The 26,187-nt window shown below is 36.8% G+C and overlaps 1 protein-coding gene across 1 annotated transcript in view; it reads right to left on the bottom strand.

Moving 5' to 3' along the window:
* Positions 1-5,326: 5,326 nt before the first annotated feature.
* The window catches only part of LOC126979457 (retina and anterior neural fold homeobox protein 2-like), a 36,228-nt gene continuing 15,367 nt past the window's right edge, over positions 5,327-26,187 (bottom strand). Inside the window, exons 5-7 of the mRNA XM_050828781.1 lie at positions 14,001-14,088; positions 6,785-6,896; positions 5,327-5,528 (exon numbers count right to left, since the gene is read on the bottom strand). Of these exons, the coding sequence (XP_050684738.1) occupies positions 5,327-5,528; positions 6,785-6,896; positions 14,001-14,088 (402 nt within the window). The remainder of the gene's footprint in view (positions 5,529-6,784; positions 6,897-14,000; positions 14,089-26,187) is intronic.

Here is a 26,187-nt window from a genome sequence, read left to right as displayed (position 1 = left end):
AATGGACAAGACGAGCAGGATTTTCTGCTGATGGTAATTGATACACCCTACACATTACAATGCAGTGCCTCTCAGGATTTTTGAAAAACCCAAAAATTCTGAGGGTCACTACAATTGCGCTAGTCACCTTGAGACATAAGATGTTAAGTCTCATTTGCCTAGTAATTTAAAGCTACGGCGCCCTTCAGACCAAAACACAGTAACGTTACTGCTTCACGGCAGAAATAGGCGCCGTGGTGGTACACATAGTCTAGCCGGCTTCCTGTGAAAAGGAGCCTACTGTTAAAAAATTAAATGAACTATATAATAAATATTAAAATTTAAATAAAAGACTTCAATGAAAGGATTGACTAAGCATCACAAGCGGGGTCGTTTCACGTGCATGACGTATGGACCAGCCATAGCTTCCCCCGCTTAGGAAGCCCAACGACGCTGCCACGAACAATAACCATTCGAGCGTAGATGACTGACACTGCTGTGGTAACTAGGAAATTACAGGAAGAAGTAGGTTTTGTACCTTATTTTACCATTTTAACAGTTGCATCAAATTCTTGTAACTGCGAAATGGAGAAGTATTCATCTCGGTCACGGACAAAATCATTCTCTTTGATTACTACCCCTCTCTATTACGTCAATATAAAATAAATATAGCATGGGAGAGTTAGAGCTGGTGTGGGCACCACGGTATCTAAGCCCGCCGGAAAGCAATGGCGGATCCCAATTTTTTCAAATTAATCTTTCTTCAAACACTCGAGTGAGAAGCGATCGAGACGCAAATTTAATCTTGCGCTTGTTGATCAAGAGCTTTCCATCTAGACCGTGAGTTGCCGCATAATCACTAATAACTTTTTTTTCTTGATAACTTAAATAACTAATCAGTTGGAATTTAAAACGAATAAATAAAACACTAAGTGGTAAATACTAGTTTTGTAGTACCAATAGTTTTTTGAAAGATATTTAAGCTTATGTATAACTAAAAGAAAACGTTGCTTTGTGCTTCCCCGGTGTGAAAAGTATAGAGACATCCTAGGAGTGCCGACGTCTTAGGGCTTTCCGGTGTGGGTGAGTCATGCTGCTGTCATGCAATGATAGCAGATACAGGCCAGGCTCAGTAATCAGCCAGAAACCGGCATGGAGTAGTACCAGCGAAATAACTACGCTTATGTTTCGCAAATATATTACTGAGAATTTGTAAGTTTATACATCAGGAGGGTACTTAGTCCGTGAGCATTCTCGCCCGAGCCTTCAATCGTATTATAGGAAGGGCACAGCACCGCTTATCGCTGGACAAACGAGTCAACAACACCACTGCAGCCCGCTTCACACTTAACATGGACTTTTGCAACATTGTAGGAATTCACTACAACTTAAACGTATCATCACCACCTTGCGACGCAGCGTACTTAAAATACATCAGGTATATATTTTTGTAAGGTAATGCATCTGTGCTCCTAACAGATCTTCCCTGCTGTCGCTGTTACGACAATTGTCAATCTATTACACCATCAAACGATAAAGCATTTTAAGCAGCTGACAACATTAGAAATCTTCCCCGTGAGAAGAGAACAGGCTGAAAGCCGTCCGTTACGTCGTTAATGTAGATTAGACAGAGTGGGACCGAGCACACTACCTTGCGGCGCCCTGAAGATTCTAGTCATTTCATCACTGCTAGGAACTGTGTTATTAGCACAATTGTTATATATATGTCAGTGCTAAGATTGAGAAATCAAAATATTATATATATATATATATATATATATTTTCCACATTTTTTGTATGTATGTATGTAAAGTAAAAACCGTCACCCACATTCTCCTGTATCACCAGAGGAATCACAGGAAGGAAAAATAGTGAAGTGAATAAAAGTAGAAATTAAATCCAATGTGCTGCTCCTGGTCTAGTTAGGGTTGAGAACAAAGCGTGAGTTGTTAACTGAAGTTCTGTATTGTTTAAAGAATGTTGTGCCACGCGGGGAGCGGGGCCGCGGGGCGCGGGACTGGTCGCCGGCTTACACTTAACGAATCACTTACATCGTCGCCCGCGTGCCATTATAGCGGGATTTGTCATCTCTGCGCGATGTACTTGATTTTCACTTTAAATAAAATATAAAGCATTGCAAATTATAATCTTGCTATAAGAATATGCTTTTTTGTTATTATTTGAAAACAATTTCATCTTATCTTTCTTTGAAGGAGCAATATTTGTGTTTGAAATCTATGAGATGGCTCTAACAAGTTCTATGTTGCAGCTAGGGACGAAAAAGACTTCTCGTCTAGCTCTTATCTTCGCTTTCTATTCTCTGGGTAAACGTTTTACAATTATACACAGGGTTGAGATTGTTCACTCAGGTATTGGTTACTAATAAAACCTAATATTACCTTACCAGGCAGGTAAGGTACCAGCTGATTCAAAGTCAGGATCGTTCTCCTCAAGTCACTTCCGCGTCGATCACAGACTATACATCAAAACTTCGTGTTCCAACCGGACCCACACATTTCAAACAGCATAGATAGAATGCTGAAGAACTGATGCTAGAGCAAAGTAGATCCTTGGGATCAGTGACGGATTATTTGAGAACGAATTTGACTGTCATTGGTCCTTAGAAATGAACAGAATAGAGCAGACCCACAAAAGTTAAAACACACCACAGACACGAATGAAAGACAATACATTTGTTGGTATAGTTTATTGTAATGTCGCTACTTGCACATATTATTAAAATGTTATTGCAAAACATTCTACAGCTAGCTCAATAAATAACAACTATTTACCTTAACGCATTCAATGACAACTTATTATGGTACCAGTTACCTGTTACCGGTACTCTCTCTTTGGACATCACAAACATAACTTGTTGGTGTAATGCGGTAAGCATTTGGAATGTTTCAAGCGATAATAAGGAATTATAAGAAACAAGTTAACTTTTTTGATACTTGGAAGAGGTTACTAGGACTTCCGATGGTAATTATTTCATAAAATAATACATTGGGATTGCAGAATCTAATTAAAACTAATATGATGTCTAATTAATTAACGGACACTTATAATCCTGATATTTACAATAGCTTACGGCTAAATGTTACATTATATATACAGTTCTATGTACAATTGTTCAAGTCCATATAAATTTAGGGATCACTTCACATAAATATACTGTACACTGCTGAGAGACAGACAGTCCGCACTCTACGAGGACGATTTTGAGATCAAACTTCAGGCCAAACAAAATGTCTATGAAACAATTTGGCATAATCGAACTCAACACTTGTTCTTACGTTTAGCGTTTACATGTCACATAGACAATCGTCTTAAAATAACACTGCTTAAAAATATCGATTCTGATTAAGACAGAGTTTTGAGCTATTGTAAAAAGGAATTATTTCAATCAATAATTATTTCAATGAAACGTGTTGACAAATAACGGGTTTTGTGTCAACACATAGACACAAGTAAGGCACGAACTTATGAATAAATATGGAACACACACATCAATCTAATGCTTCCATACTGTTGCATCGCACACTAATAAAATACCATAGAAATCTATATAGGATGGTAATATACATGAAATATTAGCTAAATACTTGCAGGATGACTGCCAATGGTAACAAGTGCACCTCGCAGGCTCTTTGGAACAAAAAGAAAATTGGCTGGTACAATTGGGATTAATAAAAGTGATAATTAATATAACGATTAAAAAAAATAATAATTAAAATACTGTATTGTTTTCAGTGTTGAGGAGTCTGTTGTTAAAATTAGATGAAATTGAATTGCGTGTGGTTATTAATTAGTATTCGTGCTTGTAATATTTCAGTATGTAACACGTTAATCAGGATTTAAAGGATACTTTACGTAAAACATCTCCACCGTTTGTCCACCTTTTGTAAATTGCACGTCGATATGCTGAGTTTACCAAAAATAGCCCTAGCTTGTGTCGCCTAACAATGAATTATTAAAGAAGCTGAATAAATTACTTGGGATATCGCGTCACAGTACGATTTATAGACTAGCAAACAAAGATATCAGAAATGAGGAGATCCTTAGGAGAAACAAACAGGGCACATATATCGACGGACAGATGGCCGTTGGGGCAGTAAAGTCCTCGAATGGCGAACACGTACCGGAAGACGCAGTGTTGGTAGGCCCCCCACTAGATGGACCTGGTCAAGATCGCCGGAATACGTTGGATGAGGACAGCGCAGGACCGATCGTCGTGGAAATCTTTGGAGGAGGCCTTCGTCCAGCAGTAGACGTTTTCCGGCTGATGATGATGCTGATGAAACAAAGATTTGGATTGTTTGTTTGCATAGCATTTTACATGAACGAAAGTATGAAAAAAGTTACCATGCGCTGAGTTTCCAGAACAATTACCGATGCTCAGAACCAAATGAGACTGAACATCTTTCGACATTATTTGGAACTGTACCAACAAGGCTCTGAACATTTTTTTTAGCTCGACTTATTGCCATGAATGTAACGTGGCTTCACCATTATAATATAAAACAAATCCGTCTATAACCTGGCAGAGACCATCATCTCCAACCTTTTAGTAATTCAAGACGAGTTGTTCGGCTGGAAAGATCATGGGCTCCTTTGTCTGGTATAGTAAAGAGGTGGTCATGAGTGAATATCTTGACGATGAAGTTACTGTTACTGGCTCTTTAAATGCAGAGTAAATAAAAAAAAAATATTAATAAAGTCTTTTGTGACTGGTGCACAAAAGACTTATCGATGAAAGAAGAAGAATACGTTTTAAATCAAATGATTTCTTATTGGTGAAATAAAAAGTGAAAAAATAATTTGTTGGTATAGTTTTAGTAGTCTTGAAAGAGTCGCAGTTAGATGTTGTGAAATACAGCAAATTGAAGCGTTTTTTCACCCCTGCCGTTATCATTAATAATAACTACGTACACGCCGGTGCAGATGCCCTATAACTACTCGTGGGGCGATATATTTGACGCGACTGTCACTTGTAGAACCTCTTCATTTAGATTTCTATGGTATTTAAATATTTATTTAGAATACAGTTCACATACGTCAAATATAATTGGACCCAGTGTCAAACAGAACACCTCACGCCCAGACTTTCCTTACAGTAAGATGTATTCAAACATATAATATGTAAAAGTTTCTGTAATTGACAAATATTGTTTGATCTTTTTCTGTTTACGCGTCAAGTTACAGTCATGTAACTCTGATAAAGTATAATGATTTACGTCTCCACTGATAAGCAAAAGTTGACTCCATAGTGCGGACTGGTTGAAGGTCCATCAAGGTTATCCCCGGCAGCCGTCTCCCACATCCTCACACCGCGATGGGGAGGTTGTTACGTGTGCTGCTGCACTCTGACGTACCGCTCGTGCAGCAGCCGTAGCTGGTCAGGAGTCACGCCTGGCAGGGACAGGTGCCCGCCCGGGAGGAGGCCGGGGGGCGAGCGCGCAGCGGGCGGCGGCAGAGGAGGGCTCCCGGGGGAGAGGGGGGCGGGCGGAGAACGAGGAGCTGGTGGGGGCGGCAACCGAAGCACGTACCTGCGGAGCACACATTTATTTGTCACCACGATGTTGCCTTTCCTAAAAAGATGGATACTTTAGGCAGTTTCCAGTTCAACATTTACGAAGGAAAAGTTCCACAAAGTTTTGGGAGCGCTCTCTTATGATTACGTTTTTTAGTGCCACGTACCACTGCGTAAACAATACTGAAGAGTCCAAATCAGATGGAAATCTGAACTTGCAAGAGCAGAACTATATTGCGGATGCATTTACACTTCCAAGAAAAACTCAATTTTTGCTGAATGGTAGCTAGAGATGTTTGTAAGAATCAAAAACTATCTATCGATTAATTGCGACCGTATTCTCTTCTTCTTGATTCAACCTCTCCTTTTTAATGCCCCTCCAACCTTCTTCCAAGACGCCGCAATGCGGAACGACATTGGCTTGAGTGTTTTTCATTTCGATCATTCCTACAGCAGCTGTTTCATATAGTTTTATTTCCTACTTTTGTATAGTTTTAACTTAAGGTGTTTTTCTAAAATTTAACAAGTGGTTTCTGTAGCTTTTTTAGTGTTTAGAGAAGCAACATTTAGTTGAAAGATAAGTTACATTCCATTATTGAAAATTTCAACCTCGTTTTTTTGTTTAAAAAAAAGGTGGATATACAAAGACGTTTTCGACTCTGTTCCGTTTCCTTTCAAACAATATGTAATTGAAACTAATATATGGTTCAGACTTTTTTGATGTGTAACACTAAGTTAGCGTCCAGACCACAACGTCATATCAGTTTTTATGACATGAAAAGACAGCAACCTTTTATAGCAGATACCAGTATTTCCGTGAAATTATGGACATTCACAAAAATTTAAGTGTATTGAAGTGTATGTGGGTAGTGTGTGTGATTCTTATTTAGAGTTTATTCTTATAGCTAGGCAGGAATTTCTGCCGTGAATCAGCAATGTGATAACATTATTGTGTTTCGGTCTGAAGGGCGCCGTGGCTAGTGAAATTACTAGGCAAATGAGACTTAACATCTTACGTCTCAGGGTGACGAGCGCAATTGTAATGCCGCTCAGAATTTTTGGGTTTTTCAATACTGAGCGGCACTGCATTATAATGGGCAGGGTGTATTAATTATCATTATCCAAACGTCCTGCTTTTCTCGTACCATACTATCTTAAAAACAGTTGTTCTGTGGAATATCTAACGCATTATATCGATCAGGAAACTCCTAAAAAGCTGATCGGGACCAGCAGAGCGGTAAGGTGGTGCGGCGATGCAAGCTACGGACTCACCTGTGCAGGAGCGCGGTGAGGGCCGGCTCGGGCCACAGCGGCGCGCCCAGCCCCAGGGCCCACCACTCACTGCCTGCGCCCGGCGTCACGCCTGCGCCCCATTCACCCATACCTGCACGCACACAAACAAACACATTAGTATAATTCACGGGCGATCCCAAGAGCTAACAGTATTCAGAAGCAGCAAAAGTTCTGATACCAGAATAACACACTAAATATAAAAGTTATTGGTAACATAAAAATATTAATCGCCACCTCGTCTCCTGGCTTGGCTCAGCTCTCTTCCAGCCTCATACACCTTACCGACTCTCTAATGTTGGCCGTAAAACAATTGGAATTTGAAAGGTAGGGAAAAGGAGGCCGATTATTTTTTACAGCGAAATATTCTTTCAATATTTATGAATCATCTCCTGACATACTTACGGGCCTTAACAAAACACAATATGTTATACTTTCTAAATTATAAAATATGCTATTTATGTTTAACAAAAGTCTCAAAACTGAATATTTATTTTGAAGTGACAAACAATTACATTTGGGTAACTACATTGTACATAACTTGCCCACACTACACCACTTATATTTCGACCAAGTCCCGATATATCTAATTAGATTTATAATACCGCGAATCTCCTTCTATTCTAAGTATATCCTTAACCTTCTATTCTAACTTTTTATGTATCACTTTATAAAAGCAATTATGCAGGAAATACTTTTGTCTGGTGCTCTTCTACCAAATTGTAATTTTTTTTATTGTAAAGTTGTAGCTGTTTAAATTTTCGTTTTATTTGTTGTAATTCTCACTTTTGGTTTGAAATACTTGTTGTTTCTTTCATTATTGTCTATTGTAGAACTAAGACATATTTTATTGGTGTTTAATTTATGGAACTGTTTTGTCTTCTAGTTTATGTACATTTTTAATCTTACTATTGTAAAAACTATTTGTTCCTTAATAAATAAATGGTAAAAAATTAAGATTGGGAATAAAATTTATTAAACGGGTCAAATACTGCTGTAATTCCGGTCACTACTAAACCCTACCCTATAAATAGAGATAAGCATTTCGTACAAGTAAGGCACTGTTACGCCCGCCCCTGTCAACTGTCACCTGTCACCTGGAGCTTGGCGACGCGAAGTTTATCAATGCCCGTAAATTATTTTAATTTTCGGTTCTAGTTTACCATTTTATTCTCATTAAGACCTATTGTCACTTATATGAGAAATTAACATTTTAACAATTAAGGTAGGTTACATACAAACAATGATTTTGGAAGGTATACAATGCAATTCAATGTTAAGCAAATAGATAAAACATAAAACGATTGAGTGTCTGCCTTTGAAGACTCGCCTTAAAAGAAGTTAATGTTTTGGCATTTCTTATTTCTTAGGATAGGTTGTTATATATCTGAGCTCCCTCAAAGGTTATTGTGTGTTTTCCATAGTTACTTCTTACTTTTGGGAGCTCAATATGACTAGCTCTTCGTGTAACAATTCAGGTTAAATCCTTTTTTTTTTTTAGGAAAGAAGGTGATTTTTTTATTTAAAACCTTGTAAATGAGTAAGCGTTTAGTGTATGTGTATAATTTGCATAATTTTTGTTACTGTGTGAAGATGAGTGAGTTAGTGCCGTTACTTCGAATCACTAGTACTCCACTCGAGTGTCTTATCTATATTTGGTTGTAGGATTGAGTACAATATATTTCTTTATATGTATGCTAAATAGACATAATAAAGCAGGTATGTTAGGATGCTGCATCTAATCTAATGCCCAGTGCTTCCCTGGGGCATAAAAATAAGGAAGTTCCAGGCCCAAGGGTGTCTTAAGACTATGGGCATTTATCAGTTTGAGGCTTTTTTGCACAGGATGCCGGCTAGATTATGGATATAAAAACTGCGCCTTTTTCTGACGTGAAGCAGAAATGTGTATCAGTCAGAAGGGCCGCCGAAGAAGAAAATTACTGGGCAAATGAGATATAACATCTTTTGTCTCAAGGTGACGAGGTGTGTGGTGCCGCTCAGAATTCTTAGGTTTTCCTGAGCGGCTCTGTATCGTAATTGGCAGGGTGTATCAGTTACCATCAGCTTAACGTCATACTCATTACGTACCTTTTTGTCATAAAATCTTAAAGTATTCTTTGATATTTTAAAGATTATCTCTTAATTTGTTTCAAATTGTTCCCGCTCGAAATATTTGCGATATATGTATATGAATACGATCTACCCTCTCCACACAAAGCTCTATCAAATTCAAATTCAAATATTTTTATTCAAAATAGCATATAAAATCACTTATTGAAAGTAAAAAACTACCACCAAAATATTCCAAAAGGTATGCCTCAAACCAGAGAGGAACTGGCGCAACAAACTCAGCGGGTTTCTATTTTTTTTAATAAAAATAACTAATAAATTTATTATTTAATAGCCTGTGAGCGGTCGCTCTATTCCCAATTAGTGGTATCATTATTAAAGTCATTTATACAATAGTAACCTTTACCACACAAACGTTTTTATCAGTTCTGCTATTTTCAGTCACAGTATGCCTGTTTTGATTGATATTGTTAAAAGACAGTTCAAACAATGAGTGTGATAGTTGATTATGAGTTAGAATTTCAAATAAATATAATAAGCACAGGTGATACAATCAGTGGAGGACAGGTGACGCAGCCGAGGGGCGATATCGAATATTAGATTGCCCAGTGTTGTGTCGCGGTGGTGTGATATCGACGCGGACGTTATCAGCGGTTCAATCGAAACTGTCATCGTTTACACAGCGCTAACACGTCATTATAACCACATTAATTACTCGTTTATACAGAGTTCCCGCCGCCGCGCCGCCCGCACGCGGTAATTACGCTTAAATTTAGCTTTACCTCGATTATATTACCTATGTCACCTGTCACAGCCCTGTATTGATAAACAAGAAGATATTGGCTTATTTAATGTGAGTAGAATCAGAACGTAGGTATTATATTATCGCCTATTTGTAATAAACGCTTATCGACGGTATAATCCTAAAATCGTTAAAACGTATTTCAAGCCGATCGATAGTTCGATAAAATTCTTTATTCAGCCTTATGTGACCCCAGATTAATATTACGAACGGACTGACATTGAAAAATTAACCTCAAATACGAATCAGCTGCTGTCCGACATTGGTTATTACTTTTATCTACACCCATGCTTTAAATCCTTTATTAAAGATTCTAAAATAGTTAGCTTATTGCCAGTATAAAAACACAAAATGTCCTAATAACCATTACATCATCTAGATGGTGTAGATGAAGTCTTGTATGCAACCGTTGATAATTAGGTATTAAAACACTCATGTGATACTATTATAACCCACATTCGTGTTTTAATGCCCCTTATTACACAACAGTAGTGCTTTATTAGCTCTAATATGCGATTAGGAATATCATTCTTAATAAGTGATAATCGTTTAAGTATCCCACCGACTGTGAGCTTGTTTGTGCAGTTTCCGGCACGAAACGACATAGGTACCTTCAAAAAAGCGCTACACCTACCTTAAAGGCCGGCAACGCTCCGGTAATTCCTCTAGTGTTGCAAGAGAATGTAGGCGTTGGTGATCACTTAACGTTAGGTGACCCGTACGCTCGCTTGTCCTGTATTTCATAAAAAAAATGTGCCCGATGAATTAAAAGATTTAACATGGTGATTGCAGATAAGGCGCGGAAGACACAACCCGTGAAGCACGCTGGAGAGGAAGAGGTGGTGAAAGGTACAGGTCGACGGTGGACATCTGCCTTCACAAGGCGCTAGATAATAGATAGAGAGAAGAGAGAAACGACATTGATAATGTTTATGTTTGTGTTTAGTAATGTGTTGCGGAGTTTGAAAATAGATATACTCAATAGGAACTTAATCTAAGTTTGTTTGCTGACACAGACTGCGACACTCATAATATTTACATGAGGAACAAACTTAAACTTCATATGCCTACTACTCGGTTAAGTCGAGTTAGTAAGTATTTTCTTGGGCGATTTAAAAGCATATACTTTTACAACGTGATCCCAGAAAATGTATAAAACAAATGTATTACCAAATTAAAAATAATTGCTAAAAAACGTTTGTGTGGTAAAGGTTACTATAACATAAATTATTTTATTAATGATACTACAGACTGGGAACGGAGCGAATGCCCTCAGGCTTTTTAATTATAAATTTTATTATATGATATAACATATTATCTAAATTAAGAAAAAAAAAGCCCGCTGAGTTTCTTGCGCCCGTTTTTCTCAGGTCTGAGGCATACTATTTCGAATGGGTGATTGTTTTTGACATTCGATATGTAATTTACAATTGAATATATAAAAAAGAAATTGCTGTTCGTTTGTCTCAAACAACGACTTCGATTATCCTTTCATGTGTCCCCCGTCGGTCAGAAATCAAGTTAAAATAATAGTTTAAAATAAATAACTATTTAGAATTTATATCTTTCTAAATTTCTCAAAAGGTAAAAAACAAACATAATTTTAGTTAACCATAAGTAGTAGATAGATTAACTACAGTTGTTAACTATCTATCGGATTATTTTTATGTTTGATTGATAAATCGTAAGTTTTGTCAAAAATTTAAATTTCTGAACCGCACCACAAAACAAAACAAAAAATATAGTTTATCAGAAAGTTTTAAATTGAATAATTACTGACTACAATTAAATTATAGTTAAATTGATTAGTCTGTCAATATCAAATTGAAACCTTATAAATAGCCAGTAATTCAGGAAAAATCTGTTTTGTAAGTAAGCGACATCATTTGTTATTGAATTAAATGATAATAAAATTTCATTCATACCGAGCATTTGTTTTAATAAAAAAAGGATTCCTTTTTTTGTTTTAAATTTAATTTATACAAAAGTTTAGTTCTTTTACTTATCGATTGAGGCAGTACGAAGTCTGCCAGGTCAGCCATTGAATAAAAATATTTGAATTTAATCTGAACGTTGTTTATTGTAGGCAATGTCTGTTGCATGGTTGACGATCCCACAGCCATACACATGCGGGTTCAAGTATATACTCATATGATGGAAGGTCAGTTATGCCTTTGCGATAGAACTGTGGAGAAATATTTATAATTTTATCTACACCCATGCTTTAAATCCTCTATTAAAGATTCTGAAACGTTAGTTAGCTTATTGCCAACATTACAACACCCAATGTTCTAATAACCATTACATCATCCAAAAGAGTGTTGTAATGTTGTACTGAATTTCATAACAACACTCCTATGTTTTTTTTTCGATCCCTTCATGCGCAAAGAGTTTCAACAGACATCCACATTCTTATTGCTCGATGCGTGGTATCTGTATAAATTTCAAAAAAAGAATATTTTCGTTTACACGCGTTCCACACTACCAGAAAGTCGCGCGCCGTAAAAAAAAAGTAGGTTATTCGAATCCCCGCCATTTTTCTTCGATATTTTTATTCTTTTGTTTACAAAAAAATAGCGATTTATTTTAAACGTTGCAAAAGAACATAATATTCAAGTGAATTTTAATTATTGTAATGTAATTGTAATTAATGTAAATTACTACTAAAATAAATAATTGTTTCAATACTTAGTTTATTTGTATATAATCAGTAATGAATGATATTAGGTTACTACTAGGACTGGTATTTTAGTGTTAGCAGTAGGCTAACTGTTTCAGAATCTTTTAGAGGATTCATATTCTGGGTGTAGATGAAGTCTTGTATGCAACTGTTTACAATTAGGTATTAAAACACTCATGTGATACTATTATCACACTCGGCTTAGCCTCGTGTATAAATCCACATACGTGTTTTAATACCCCTTATCACACAACAGTTGCATAAATAACTATATTTTCAACATGATTATAATAAATAGTCTAAAGGACGATAACATAGACCGTTACATTTCATACTTAAACTATTTCAATTAATTTGTTTCGTTCAACAAATGAATCGCTGTGAAAGCGTCAAGTATACAGAAGTACTACTTACTAGGAGATACTATTATCATATACACTCATGTCTTTTTTTGATGTGAAACATCTATAGCCGCACGTAAAACCGATTTCTGGCGTGGCGACGCATGCCGTGGCGACGAGTCGCCTTGTCACAGTAATACCGTCCTCAGAGGCAACATCGAATATAACTATTACCGAAGTCACTGATTAAACGAATTAAGTAGTCACGATTTGAAATAAATTCGTAAATTTTTGTATATAATGAAAATAAATGTTTATTCAATAAATAGTCATCGTTATCTGGAAAAAAATCGTAATATTTTATTTTATCATTATGTCATATTTAGTTCCTATCACAATATGTTCTTTTCTGCATATTACTTTTACAAAATAATGTCGATGTTTCACATCTGCCAGGCGTCCCGTGACGGCTCACATTTTTTTTCAACAGGCAGGTATTAAGGTATATCAATTATGATGTAGAGATATAAAACCCTATACCGTGTTTCACCTCGACACCTTTCCGGATTATATCACATACTACGTCGGTCGCGCAATAGATAGAGCCCTTTTTTATGAAAATAAGGGAGGAGACGAGCAGGACTTTCAGCTGATGGTATTTGATACACCCTGCCCGTTGCAATGCAGTACCGCTCAGGATTCTTGAAAAACCTCAAAATTCTAAGTGGCACTACAATTACGCTCGTAACCTTGAGACATAATATGATGTTAAGTCTCATTAAATTACACTAACACAATAATGCTTACACATTACTTCTTCACGGCAGAAATAGGCGCCGTTGTGGTATCCAAAATCTAGCCGAGTTCCTGTGATGTGTAAGGGACCCTTGATGCGCTGTCGGTTTTTGTATTCATACATATGTTTATTATCTATACATGGTTGGCAACGCTCCCGTGAATCCTCTGGTTTTACAGATGACTTGTATGCATTTGTCCCCCTCTTCAATTGGAACAAATAACGGTTCGACGTCAGTTGGTTCTGCTTTTATAGAAGTACTTATTTTCAAATGTATGCATACGTAATGTTAGAATTGATGCAGCTCACAGCACTTTAATAACTAAGTATGTAATATTATCATAATTTCGCAAATATGTGCCCCTTATCAAAATAAGTTATTCGTTAAGATTACTAAATTCAAAATATTGAGTGCTGTTAATTACGGCCAATGATACCACCACAACCACCATCGAGTAACAGTATGATGGTGATACCAGGAATGTAGCAGTACGGGGGAGGTGACTCACCGTGCTCGTGGTGCAGGAAGGGCGCGTGTTCCCTACCGAGCGCCTTCTCCCGCTTGCGCCACTTGGCGCGACGGTTTTGAAACCAGACCTGAGGGCACAAATTATTTTATTTATATTATTTTAATATTATATTTTAAATATATTATCGCTCGTCCTCATTAACTGATGATAAATAATACAATACTAGTAAAAATTAAGTTATTTATATAGCCATTCCAAACGACCAATTATTTAAACAAACTAACATAACGTACACATTAATTTACAATATAAAAATAAAAAAATTAAAATCGTGGTTATATAGTTGTGAGGGTAGGGGGTGGGGGGAGGTGACTCAAGTCTCAACTCGCCACTCTTAATGTTTTTATCTCATAATTGTCGCCAATTGTCCGCCCGCGCTGTTCCCCGCCGCCACCGCTACAATGGGGACGTAATGAAAAGCAATTACGCATACGTGGTTTTGACGCTCACGGCTGCACAATGCAAATGCGGCCTTAACACTTCACTTGTGGACTCCAAATTGCCAAGCAGCCGAATGAGAATAGAAACAAATTGAGCTCGTCGAGTCGCATTGCGCTAATAAAAAGACATTGTAGCTGGTGAAACGCAAAAATGGTATAATTTGATAATTGGATGGAGTCACTCCCCGGAACCCCCGGAGCCCCGGACCAGGAGCAAATAAATGACTTAACTACATACAATTATATTACTACAATACTGTGAAACTCCCATTGCTATTACTTTTTAAAAATGAAATAAGTCTTATTATATCGTTATTTTTTTTAGACGACGCCACAAACGAGCGTACGGGTCACCTGATGATAAGTCATCACCGACGCCTATATTCTCTTGCAACACGAGAGGAATTACAGGAGCGTTGGCGGCATTTTAGAAAGGTATTAGCTTTTTTTGAAGGTACACTATGTCGTATCGTCTTGGAAATACCGCACAAGGAAGCTGATTGAACAGCTTTGTTGTACGGGGAAGAAAGTTTCCTGAAATCTACACTGTGGAGGTATGCCACACACCCAGATGGTGGGGACAATATCCTCGTGTGTAGCATGACATGCGAAGGTGGAATTTGGCCGCAGGAACCAGGTCAAACAGCTCTTCGGAACACTCCCCGTGATACATGCGGTAGAACACACACAATGAAGCGACGTCTCTACGCAAAGCCAACGTTTATTAACTTTAGCCGTGATCAATAAAGATATGTCGTAATCAATAAATTAATAAGTTCACAATGAAATTAGTAAAACTTACATCAACTGTGGAAGAAAATCTAGTCATTCAACTCGACATATGAGCGTTCAGGCAAAAACCCCCTTTATTTTTTAAGCTATAACCGCTTAACCTTGTTGGCTAGCGGTGTTTTTCCCTTCTCTCTTTCCGGATTCCACCCTCCTAGTCCAGCATCGAGAGAGATGGCTGGCCGGTGACGTTGAGCCCGTTTTCCAAAATGCCGGATCATATTGTATATTCTAGATGGATAACTTGTAAACTGCTGCCTATTTTGGCTATTCAGTAACTATGAATTGCTGTTAGCGAATAAAAGGTGTACTCATATAGGGTATCATGATTAGATAGTATATCTATTTAATTTCAATTCGAGTTAAAATTAAGTTATACATATCTGAAAAAAAAAATCGCCAAATTGTAAGCACCTATTACGGGTTTTCTATAGAATAAAGTGGTTCAATATATGGTGAATGACTTTTAAACAATTAAGTAATTATTTTAATTGAATGCTCTGATAGGGAATTAAAACGATCCGGTTGTTGATCTCTTGAGAGTCGCTCCCGGCCGCTCCAGCACGTGCCCGGAGCCGGGAGCAGGCTGACTCCAATGCTGCTTGAAGTGTCGCGGCGACTTAAACTCTCAATATCAGCTCTCAATGGCTTTCTAATTCCACGCATTTATACTCATAAAAATTAAATTCGACCGTACACATAGATACAAAGAGTTGAAAACTGAATGTGTATTTTTCAAGTTGAAGCATTTCGTGGCTCGTTTGTCGGTAAGCGCCATCTATGAAGTGGATTAAAAGCAATTTGCGCCGGTTCGAGTGCGATTAGCGAGGACTCATTGTGTCGGGGAGGGATTGCGTCCCTTCAACGCACCTTTCATGTTTGAAAAATGATTTAAAATGATATCGCGAATGCGAACGCAAGTACAAGACGACGAGCTGAGCGGTGGCATGACCGAAATGATCCACAATAACGCCATAATTGCCGAAACTGTAATTACATTCTCAACTGTAAAAGTTTCATCAGCACATTTGAACGCGAAATGAATTCCTCATTAAGTCCGCGAGCGTGAGCTGCTACATCTGTGAGTGGTTCATTGTCTGTGGGATGGCGCCGCCGCCGCGTCGGCTCGAGTGTCCGCGGAGGTGAGCGGCAGGGGACGAGACGCGGTAATTACCAAATTGCAACGGGCGCGGCGCTTTAGCTGCACCTACACTCTGGAGAGCTCTCGGCGTTCAAACCGCGCTTAATTAAGCCATTGTTGGATGCTGGTTGCTGCTACCGTGTCCCTGCCTCCCCCCCCCCTCTGCACGGATCATACTAACTGCCAACATTTAACATTTATTATAACCCATTGTTAACTCGAATTCCATATTAACAGTTAGCTCCTATTATACCATCTGCGTTCTTGTAAGTTGTGTTGTGGGCGGTTCGTACCTATCTTGTTAGTTTGCTTTGATCGTCTGTTGTCACCAGGAGGATCGCCCAGCTTTGTCGGCACTCGTTATATTTTCCGATGATATTCATAAGTTTTCTGTAGAAGTTTCTGCCTTTGGCTCATATAGCTAACTATGGGTGTGTTTGGCATTCATTACAAATAGAAAATTATGTTACAAACATGTGCAATGTATCAAATTTTTATATAAATGATAATTTAATACGTGTTTTCCTAATACAAAAAATAATGACTTCAGCATTAATGTATTAGAACGAAGTCACAGTACAAAAACTAAAGAACACACTTAAAAGCACAAATTCTCATGTTTTTCGTGATTATGATCGAAAAGAAAATGAAACACGAGTCCTACGTGGTTAAAACAGGTGACAAGTTGTTAAGTGTGGCCACACTTAACTATAGATAATATTACGGAGCCAGTTGGAGAACTTGAGCATATCGGAGGCTTCGCATAGATAATATTACTTAGTCTGGCCATAAAAACTACTACAATTAAAAAAAAAATATTACATTATTTTTATATCATTGAACATTTTTTTTAAAAAATTTCTCAGTTTGGCGCACAATATTTGCGATATTAAAACGGAGTGGGGTGATAAAGAGAAGCGAATCGCTGTGAATGTATTACACAAAGAAGTATGGAGCCAAATGCAAATTTAAAACTCTCCATACGCTTGGTATGAGTTAAATGTTTGTGTACCGGGTTATTAATAGGTACAATGAGACTTCCCCTGTTTGTGGCAGAAAAAGATCTGGCCGTCCACGTAGTAACTGATCATTATCTATTTTTTATATATATTAAATGAATAGGGTGGTATAATTAAAACGACTACTACGGTACGCAAAGCGAGGCCACAGAAAAATTTTGCTTACGGATAAGATTTTCTTTACATTTAAGCAACATTTTAACAAACAAAATGACGGTATTTATCGCTTATTTCCGGAAGCTTCTGTGTTAGTCGACAGAGTGCAACATGGGCACTATCCGACTTCTTAAGGGGGAAGGAGTGACTCAGCCATACTTTTGTGAAAAAGGTATTAAAACATCGGCACAAGTGTATCAAGAATCCATTCTTGAGAACGTAGTGAAGCCCCTTAATAACACCACTTTCACCAAGAATGGTCCTTCTAGTGGCAGTCTTGGTTAGAGACGAACGTTTCGGACTTCATCAGAGCTGAAGACTGGCCGTCGTTTAGTCCCGATCGTAATCCGGTGGATTATGATTTATGAGTACGGCTTGCTCTAAACGCCATGATAATTTGGAGTTCCTAAAACAATCCGTAGTATTGGCAGTGAAGATTTTTCCCATGGAAAGATGCACACTTTCCATGGGAAAAATCTTCACTGCTTCTATTGATAACCTCAACGTTAAAAGGACTGTATTGCAGCCAATGGAGCCCATTTCGAATAAGCTTTTTATATATTTTTTTTTATATTTATGTATAAGACTAACACATTGTAAAAGTAATAAATGTTATTTGCAATAGTTTTTTTTTGTTTCAGTATTTATGGCAAGACTATTACACCTAGTCTTGCCATTGTTTATGGTTTTATTTTTTACTTTTTCTTTATTACGTTGACCAACTTTTCTAATTGGTATTACGGACGAGAAAAAAAATAAGGACTCCGTGTCACCTTACATAACAGTGAGGCAACAAAACAAGCTGGTAAACGTGTAAATACATAGCCCCACGCATACACTTACACTAATACAAGCCATCGTCTGTGACAGATCAGTTGCAGATGCGTCGCAATAAAATATTTTAAAAATGCCGTCGTGCGTTGTGAAAAAGTGTTAAAACAATAATATATAAGTACTTGTGGATATATGATTATTTAAGGGAGAAAAAAATTGTGTAACTGGTATAACCCGTAACCGCACACACACTAGCATAAAGGTGCTTCACTTGCTAATATCACGGTGCGGAGTCCTTCTATTCTTACTAGTCCGTGATTGGTATTTATAAAATTTTAATGTTAGGAACTTTTATTTTTATTTCTAGTTCTATCGTTACCTGCTCTTAAAATATTGCGGCCTGCGACATTCAATTTTATTTTTCTTGCAATATCTTTAAAATTACTATTTTAGTTACGGTTTGTGTGGATTGCTGCATCTACTGTATTTTATCATCATCTACTATATGTAAAGTACTCAATAACTAATATCAATATATATTTTAACCTACTCGTGTAAGGCATTTAGTAATTAAGGTTTGAGGGTTTTTGTTGCATCACTTTGCATATTATATTGTAATTGAAATTATTTGTAAATTTAATTGAACATAAGAACTTGTAATATATTATGTTTTGAAAACAGCGACTTTAGAGTTTCTTGTTTGTTCTTCTCTAAGGAAATCTGCCTTCCGAACGAGATGAATCAAAAAATTACATGTTTCAAGTGTAATGCAATTTACCTACAAAATATTTTTTTTATTTTGATTTGATTTACTGTTAGTGTAAAAAAGATCATATCTTCGTTATTCTTTCGATTAGTCTTAGAATTATTAAGTTTCATTCCTATTTGTGACTAAATGTAATTTCTTCGAGTGATTTTATTGAATGTCAACGTTTGGCAGCCACGTGTAAGCAGTTCAAATAAAAAAGCCTATTTTTCAAAAAATAAATTTATCGAGATTTTTTTTCTTAATCGTGTTTTCGAAACTGCAATAAATCAGATAAAGAAATGAAGATAAAGATGTCAATAAACTGGAACCGTTTTTGTAGAAGTATTTTAAGTAGATTTTCAAAAATGTTAGTTTTTAAGACTAGAGCGCCTTAAAGTATGACTCTGAAATTTTTACTATTATTGCTCTCATTATTGTGAAACCGACTCGATATAGGTTATAATTTAACTGTACCTAGTTGCTCTAAGCTAGTAAGTAATATTACAGCTCGTAACTATTACCACACAGTTGTCTCCTTTTGCTCAGGCATAGAGCTAAGTGTTAAAAGGAAACATTCTTCAAACAATAGGGGACAAATGAGTGAATGAGTGACGTCACACGAAGGAATGAATGACGCGTAATGAGAGCGGCTCAGTGACTCACCTTCGGGGTCACACCTCATTCAAGGACCAAACACTGGATACTGTGGAAACACGTTGAAAGTTATATTTAATATAGGATATGCGGGCAGTTTGAAATTAAACCCATTTTTAACCGGCTTCATAAAGGAGGTTCCCAAATCGATCGGATATTTTTTTTAAATATATGTACATCAATTACCCTGAGATTTATGATCTGATTAACGTAATTATTCTTTAGTTCGATGTGGAATAGATGCCATTTGGTCCCATAATTTTTTATATGAAAATTTTTGTCTACGTGGATGATACAATTATATTTTTTGTACGGCTTTCTTCGGAGTTTTCATTCAGATTTATTATAAATTAATATTATTAACTGACACTAAAAAGTAAAAAATAAAAAGACTACGTTCAAAAAAACAGGCCTTAAAAACTGAAAAGTATCAAATAACTAAAAAATTAATTTAATACACCTCTTATGCATCTTTACCTTTAACATTTATAAAATAATACTATTTGTATGTGCTATATATTGATAGCTTTGAACTCGGTGGCAAGCCAAATGTAAAAGTAGGTACCTACACTCGCCACGCGTGACTTTGAGCGGAATAGGTTCGTCTACAACAAAACAACCCAAGCGGACAGACACGTTACAGTAAGTAAGCTGTTTATAATATTAGTTTTATTTTGTTTAGGTCTTCGCACCGACATAAAACCTATCAGTACGTAGCACGTAATATAAGTAATAGTATTTTATTAATATTAAAGCTAACGGTTTCATATGAGGTGTATTAAATTAAATTTCTAGTTATTTGATACATTACAGTTTTTGAAGTCGGTTTTTTTAAGCGTAGTTTTTTTTTTATTATTTCCATATGATCGTAAACTACACTAAGTAGATTTCCATATGTTATTAGAGTAAGATTTAGTTTAGGTTAGAGATAACTTAGATATATTCTTGTAAACCTTCTCGAATGTTCAGTTGGCGTCTTGTCAGAATTCACAATTCCTACTTGGACATGAGGAAGTAATATAATGTAACGGCAACTATAAATACTGAATCTCTGACTCACACTTCAGAGATTTAATTCTCAAGCAGGTTAATGTGTTTCATGTTTGTTTGTGTATGTCTGGCGGCAGTAACCACAGGCAGTACCACTCAGAATATATTGAGGAGAATGGAGCTAACTAGCTCGGTTGAACATTAAACAAACCAGTCTGAAGCACGCCGTAGGCACCCGGCATTAAGTCATTTGGATAATTGTAGGCAGTAGGCACGTAATTACCAGATAATTGTAACTAATTGCATAGTGAATGTGAGTGGAGGGGGTGCAGCGGGGAAGAGGGGAGGAGCGGGGGCAATGAAGCGAAAAACATTAGCGCTTCTGGAGAGTGGGCGTAATGAGCTGAATTACTGGAGTGAAGAGTGGTGAACGGAGGAACGACTTTTTTTGATGAACCCAGAGAACAAATTGTGCGCACAGGTCGCGTGGTGCCATGTGATCACCTCTGCTTATACATGTAGCTAGAGCCAGAGTAACTACACGAATGTTGTCAACCTTTTGGGTGAGCGTATGCACTTTTTTTGAGTCCTAATCACTCGGAAACAGCGAGTATGAAAACATTCCAATTTTGGTTGGCCGTGGAAGAATATTCCTTTCACATAATATCGTGGAGGAACACCATTCTCAAATGGTATTTAAGTACATCATTTTTAAATAACTTACTAAAACAAATTGTTTTTCATTACCAGATGAAATATGAACTGCTGATTAGAGACACAGGTTGACGAAGTTGACACTCTGCGTTGCAAACGTTTAATTTATAAGTCAATAGTTGTTCATTCAGGTACCTAGGTTGAAAAGTGACAAATAACTGTCAAAGTTACACACATTACCATCCAAAAACACCTCGGGAGTTTGAGTTGAGTTGACCATACTTTAGGTTCAAAGGTTCGAGCTCCTTCTGTCGAAGAGCGGCTAAATATTGCCATACCTACAAATCGGCAAATTAGTGAGTATATTATTAAGTGCAATTTCACACATGTTCCATTTCATGCCATTCCGTGACTTTCTCAAAAGGTACACGAAGTTTTTTCCGGCACACACGAGAAACACAATCTACTCCATAATACTGCATCTGCACTACTCACTTCAGCATTATAATGCATGTTAGAGGCATACAACATGGCATTTCTTAAAATAATGTAATTGTAAAGGAACATTTTGGGTGTGCTCGCATCGAATACGCCATTATAGCACTGCCTTGCAGCTGCACAACTCAAAAATAATAACAAGCATAACAGTGCAGTTGCAATAATTGCTTACTTGAATAATTTCCCTACATACTGATTGTTACTATTATTGACCTATTACAACTAGTATTAAGGACAGCGTTTCCTATCAACGTAAGAAGTAATAGCTAATAACTATACTATTTTTTATTAATAATAATAAAAAAAAGCGTGTGTGTCAGCTCCGACGCACGACTGGAGTTAACTCCTCAAGAACGATTGTCTTTGAACAGGTACTAAACAAAATCAAGTCCAATGGAGTCGGTTACAAACAGACATAGAGCAGAAGCCAATAAAAGCGTATTAATAAAAAAAAATATAGGTATTAATAGATATTAAAAAAATAAAACAACTTCATAGTTAATAGATTTTTCTTATGGTCATGCGCCATCTATCGAAAACCGTTATTTATTTTGAATAAATCGGTTACAACATCAATTACATTAATCATGTACATAATACTATTGCTAGACGCTATAATGCGAGGACTCACAAAAATGAAGCAGCAACTGCACCAACACCTCAAATCTATTAGTAAATAGAGCACAATCAGGGCGGGCTTCTACGAGGTGATTAAACAATTTCAAGACTCGCGGTACGGGCGCCGCAGTGCGTGCTACCGTGCGACACGCGAGTACCGCCATCAGACGGTGATTTCTACTACGAATATAATTGTTAGGTATATACAATCGAATCAGCTCATTATGAATATCAGGGGCATCTATTAAACCCCGGCTAATTTTAAGCAAGGTAGTTACCTGGTCGAGAGCCCGCCTGGTTTCCAGAGTGTTGTATCCGAGGCTCCCGACCAGATACGCAGTCGGATACAAGTACGGGTAGTAACCCAGTTTCCGCAAAAATGCTTTTTGTATTTTCTCCAGCATAAGGGAATAGGTTACTTCGTAGGCTCGAGCTACGCACGAGCTCGCTTCAAGCTTACTACGCACAAGGGTAAAGCAGTTGTATTATATTGACGCTGTGGAAATCGCGCGCATTCCTTAATATGGACCCTAGTCTCATAAAGGACTCTTGAGTGGCTTTTATTATATCGTGGTCTTGTGATCGTGTCGTGTAAGGTAAGCTTTTGGTCAAATGTCACACTCAGATCTTTCATTGAATTTCATCTACGTATGAGCTTACCAATAATGCGGTACTGAAAAGTGATTGGTTTTCGCATACGACAAAAAGTGACAATATAGCGTTTAGTGAGATTAAATTCCATTTTATAATAAAATCATAAATAAAGCACACCCCAATTATAAACAGCATCTATGTCCACCTGAATAGCCTCATATTGTGCCTCATTTTGGATGCTCGCATATAATTTTAGGTCATCCGCGTAAAGAAGCCTATAGCACAAAGTATAGTAAGCAGGATGTCATTATTAACCCTGTCGAAGGCCTTACGAAAATCAAAGTAAAGCACATCTACTTGTAATCGTGTTGATATGAATTCTATCTAAAACCATACTGAGCATTATTAAGAAGTTTAGCTACTTGTATATAAATTAGTCTGTGGAGAAAATTTTCAAATATTTTAGCTGCTGAAGATAGAATTGCTATGGGTCGATAACTTTCAACATCGGATTTATCAGAACTCTTCGGTATAGGCGTTACACGCGTTGTTTTCCATTGGAGGGGGTAGCAAGTTGTTTGCTTAGATAAATTAAATATATGACATAAAGGGGAGGCAATGCATGTCTTTAAATCCTTGAAGAGAAAAGATGGTTATCTGTCAGGTCCTACTGAAATGGAAGATTTTAATTTATTAATACTCTATAGAATACCCTGAGATGTGAATTTAAGTATATATACATAGTTGCTATTATGAGAAGTGTCACTATTATTGGCTTGTGCTGTATTTTCCTCGCTGGGTTTTCCTCCAATTTCTATGTAATTTAAGTTTAAGTTTAGTGTCTTTTATAATATCAACCAATATCAATATAATAAAAAGTTATGTTGTCGTATTACTCGAAAGATTCAGCGTTCGATTTGTAAATACGAAATAGTTTATGAAAGTGACACTAGATGACGTTTAATAGTATTATTTGTTTTTAATTTGAACTAAGATGGTGTGTCTGTGGTTCAACGCTATCTAATAAAGTTTAGGAAACTAACTTTCACTAGCCACAACACTTCTTATTGCAAAATAAAATAATTTTCAAAAGTAACGCTAGGTGGCCGACAGGAAAATACAATGCTGATTGTTGCCTTATTTGTAAGTTGACAAAGTCTGTTTTTATTTAAATGAGAAAAACGTTACTATCAAATTTTGATGAGCAGATTTTACTGTCCATATTTTTCCCATACCGGGCCCCTTATATGAAAATCGATTCTAAAGGAGTAAACTCCAAAAACATTAACAAGAAAACAAATCAAAATATATATAAAGGAATCACTTAGTGAAGTAAATATTTGTTTTGTATAGCTTCGCATCGACTTTGAAAATCTTAATTGATCGCGAAAATTAAAATCCACCGTAATAAGCCCTTAATATATTTTACTATCATCCAAATACTTCATACAATCTTTAATCAAATTTTTCTCAGTCAATTATTAAAGACTAATTAAAATGTATATTCAGTTACTCAAATATCTTAAACGCTGATTGAGCAAAAAAAGAGCTCACAAAGCGTCGTGGTCACTAAAAACCATCTACATCGCAAAATTCACAAATAATAATAGGTCGGTATGTGACCGTCACGCTCACAACGCGTTGTGGCAATCACAGATAATCCACATGGCAAAATCGGTATCCTGGCCGCCACGATCACAACGCTTTGTAGTATCACAGTCAGAACACATGGCGAAGTCGGTATCTTCACTGTCACGATCACAACGCGTTGTAGCAATCGTAGTCAGATCACATAGCGAAGTCCGTATCGTAAACGCCACAATCACGACGCGTTGTAGCAATCATCAGACATGGCAAAGTCCTTATCGTGGCCGTCACGGTATATGATCACAACACGTGGCAAAAAAGGAACGTCATAAGATCTTATTTAACTATCACGTAGACGTGGCGCAGATAACCAGGGTATCTGAAGTTAAGGATCTTGGAGTGATTCTTGATACCACCTTGACGATTCGTGATCATGTCACTAAGGTATGTAAGAAAGCTTTTAGGGATCTGGGGTTTAACTTACGTTTGACTCGTAGTTTTTCGAATATTAAGGCAATTATTAATTTATATAACGCTTTGGTTAGCAGCCAGTTAGAATGCAAGGCCGTTATCTGGGCTCATAATCAAGCCAAGTATGGTGTATAATGTTAGAGCGGGTACAAGATAAATTTATACGGTACCTGTATGTGAGGCTATACGGAGTTTACCCTTATAATCCCGCTTATGTACCCGACATTATTTATTTCGGGTATGGTAGGATATAGCGAGCTGAGACTAAGAAGGGACCTGGCGCTGATCTCATATCTATTCAAAGTACTAAGAGGGCAGGTGCATAATGCGGATAAATATATCCGCATATGTATCTACTCAATAGAGTAGACTGTATAATGTATAATATTGTTCCGTTGCACTCAGGGTGAATTCACGAGAGTAGCGTTATTTATAATATGTATAAAATTTAAGGGTGTTTAAATGTAAAGTGTAAAAATCTGTATCGCATTGTTATGATAGTGTGTATTTAGACAAAATAAATAAAATAAAATCTTTTTTCGCACAGTGTGTATATTCAATCTTTGAGCGTTAGGTACGCTACATGAATATTATTATTAACACAATAATTCACGATGCATATTTGCAGACAGTGCTTGAATTTCGATATTACCCACCTGTAGTCGGTAAAGGCCCCGGCCGGCGGCTGTTTATTGAAGAGACATGTAGACTGTGTAGATCCACTCTGTGGCCTCGTGGTTAACACTAATTAAACATCCGATATTCATAAAGTAATTAAGTTTCCCTTTAATGTATTACAAGATATTTATTGCTTTCAGCAATATCTCTATCAGCAAAATTTACTATAATTTTATTTACATTTTTACTAATTTCAATGAAAAGTGGTGTTTAAGAATAGACATACAGGAGAGTGTCATCGTGAGGTCGTACTTTTCATTCGAATTAAAATGACGTGCCACATTTGTTTAATGGTTATTTCTGCTTTTTAAGTTGCAGAAGTTATTAAAAATTAATTAAAAAATATCAAATACAA

Source organism: Leptidea sinapis, chromosome 1 (genome assembly GCF_905404315.1).
Source record: "Leptidea sinapis chromosome 1, ilLepSina1.1, whole genome shotgun sequence".
Lineage (NCBI taxonomy): Eukaryota > Metazoa > Arthropoda > Insecta > Lepidoptera > Pieridae > Leptidea > Leptidea sinapis.
Note: the sequence above shows the minus strand (reverse complement) of the source record. Positions and strands in the feature narration are given on the sequence as shown.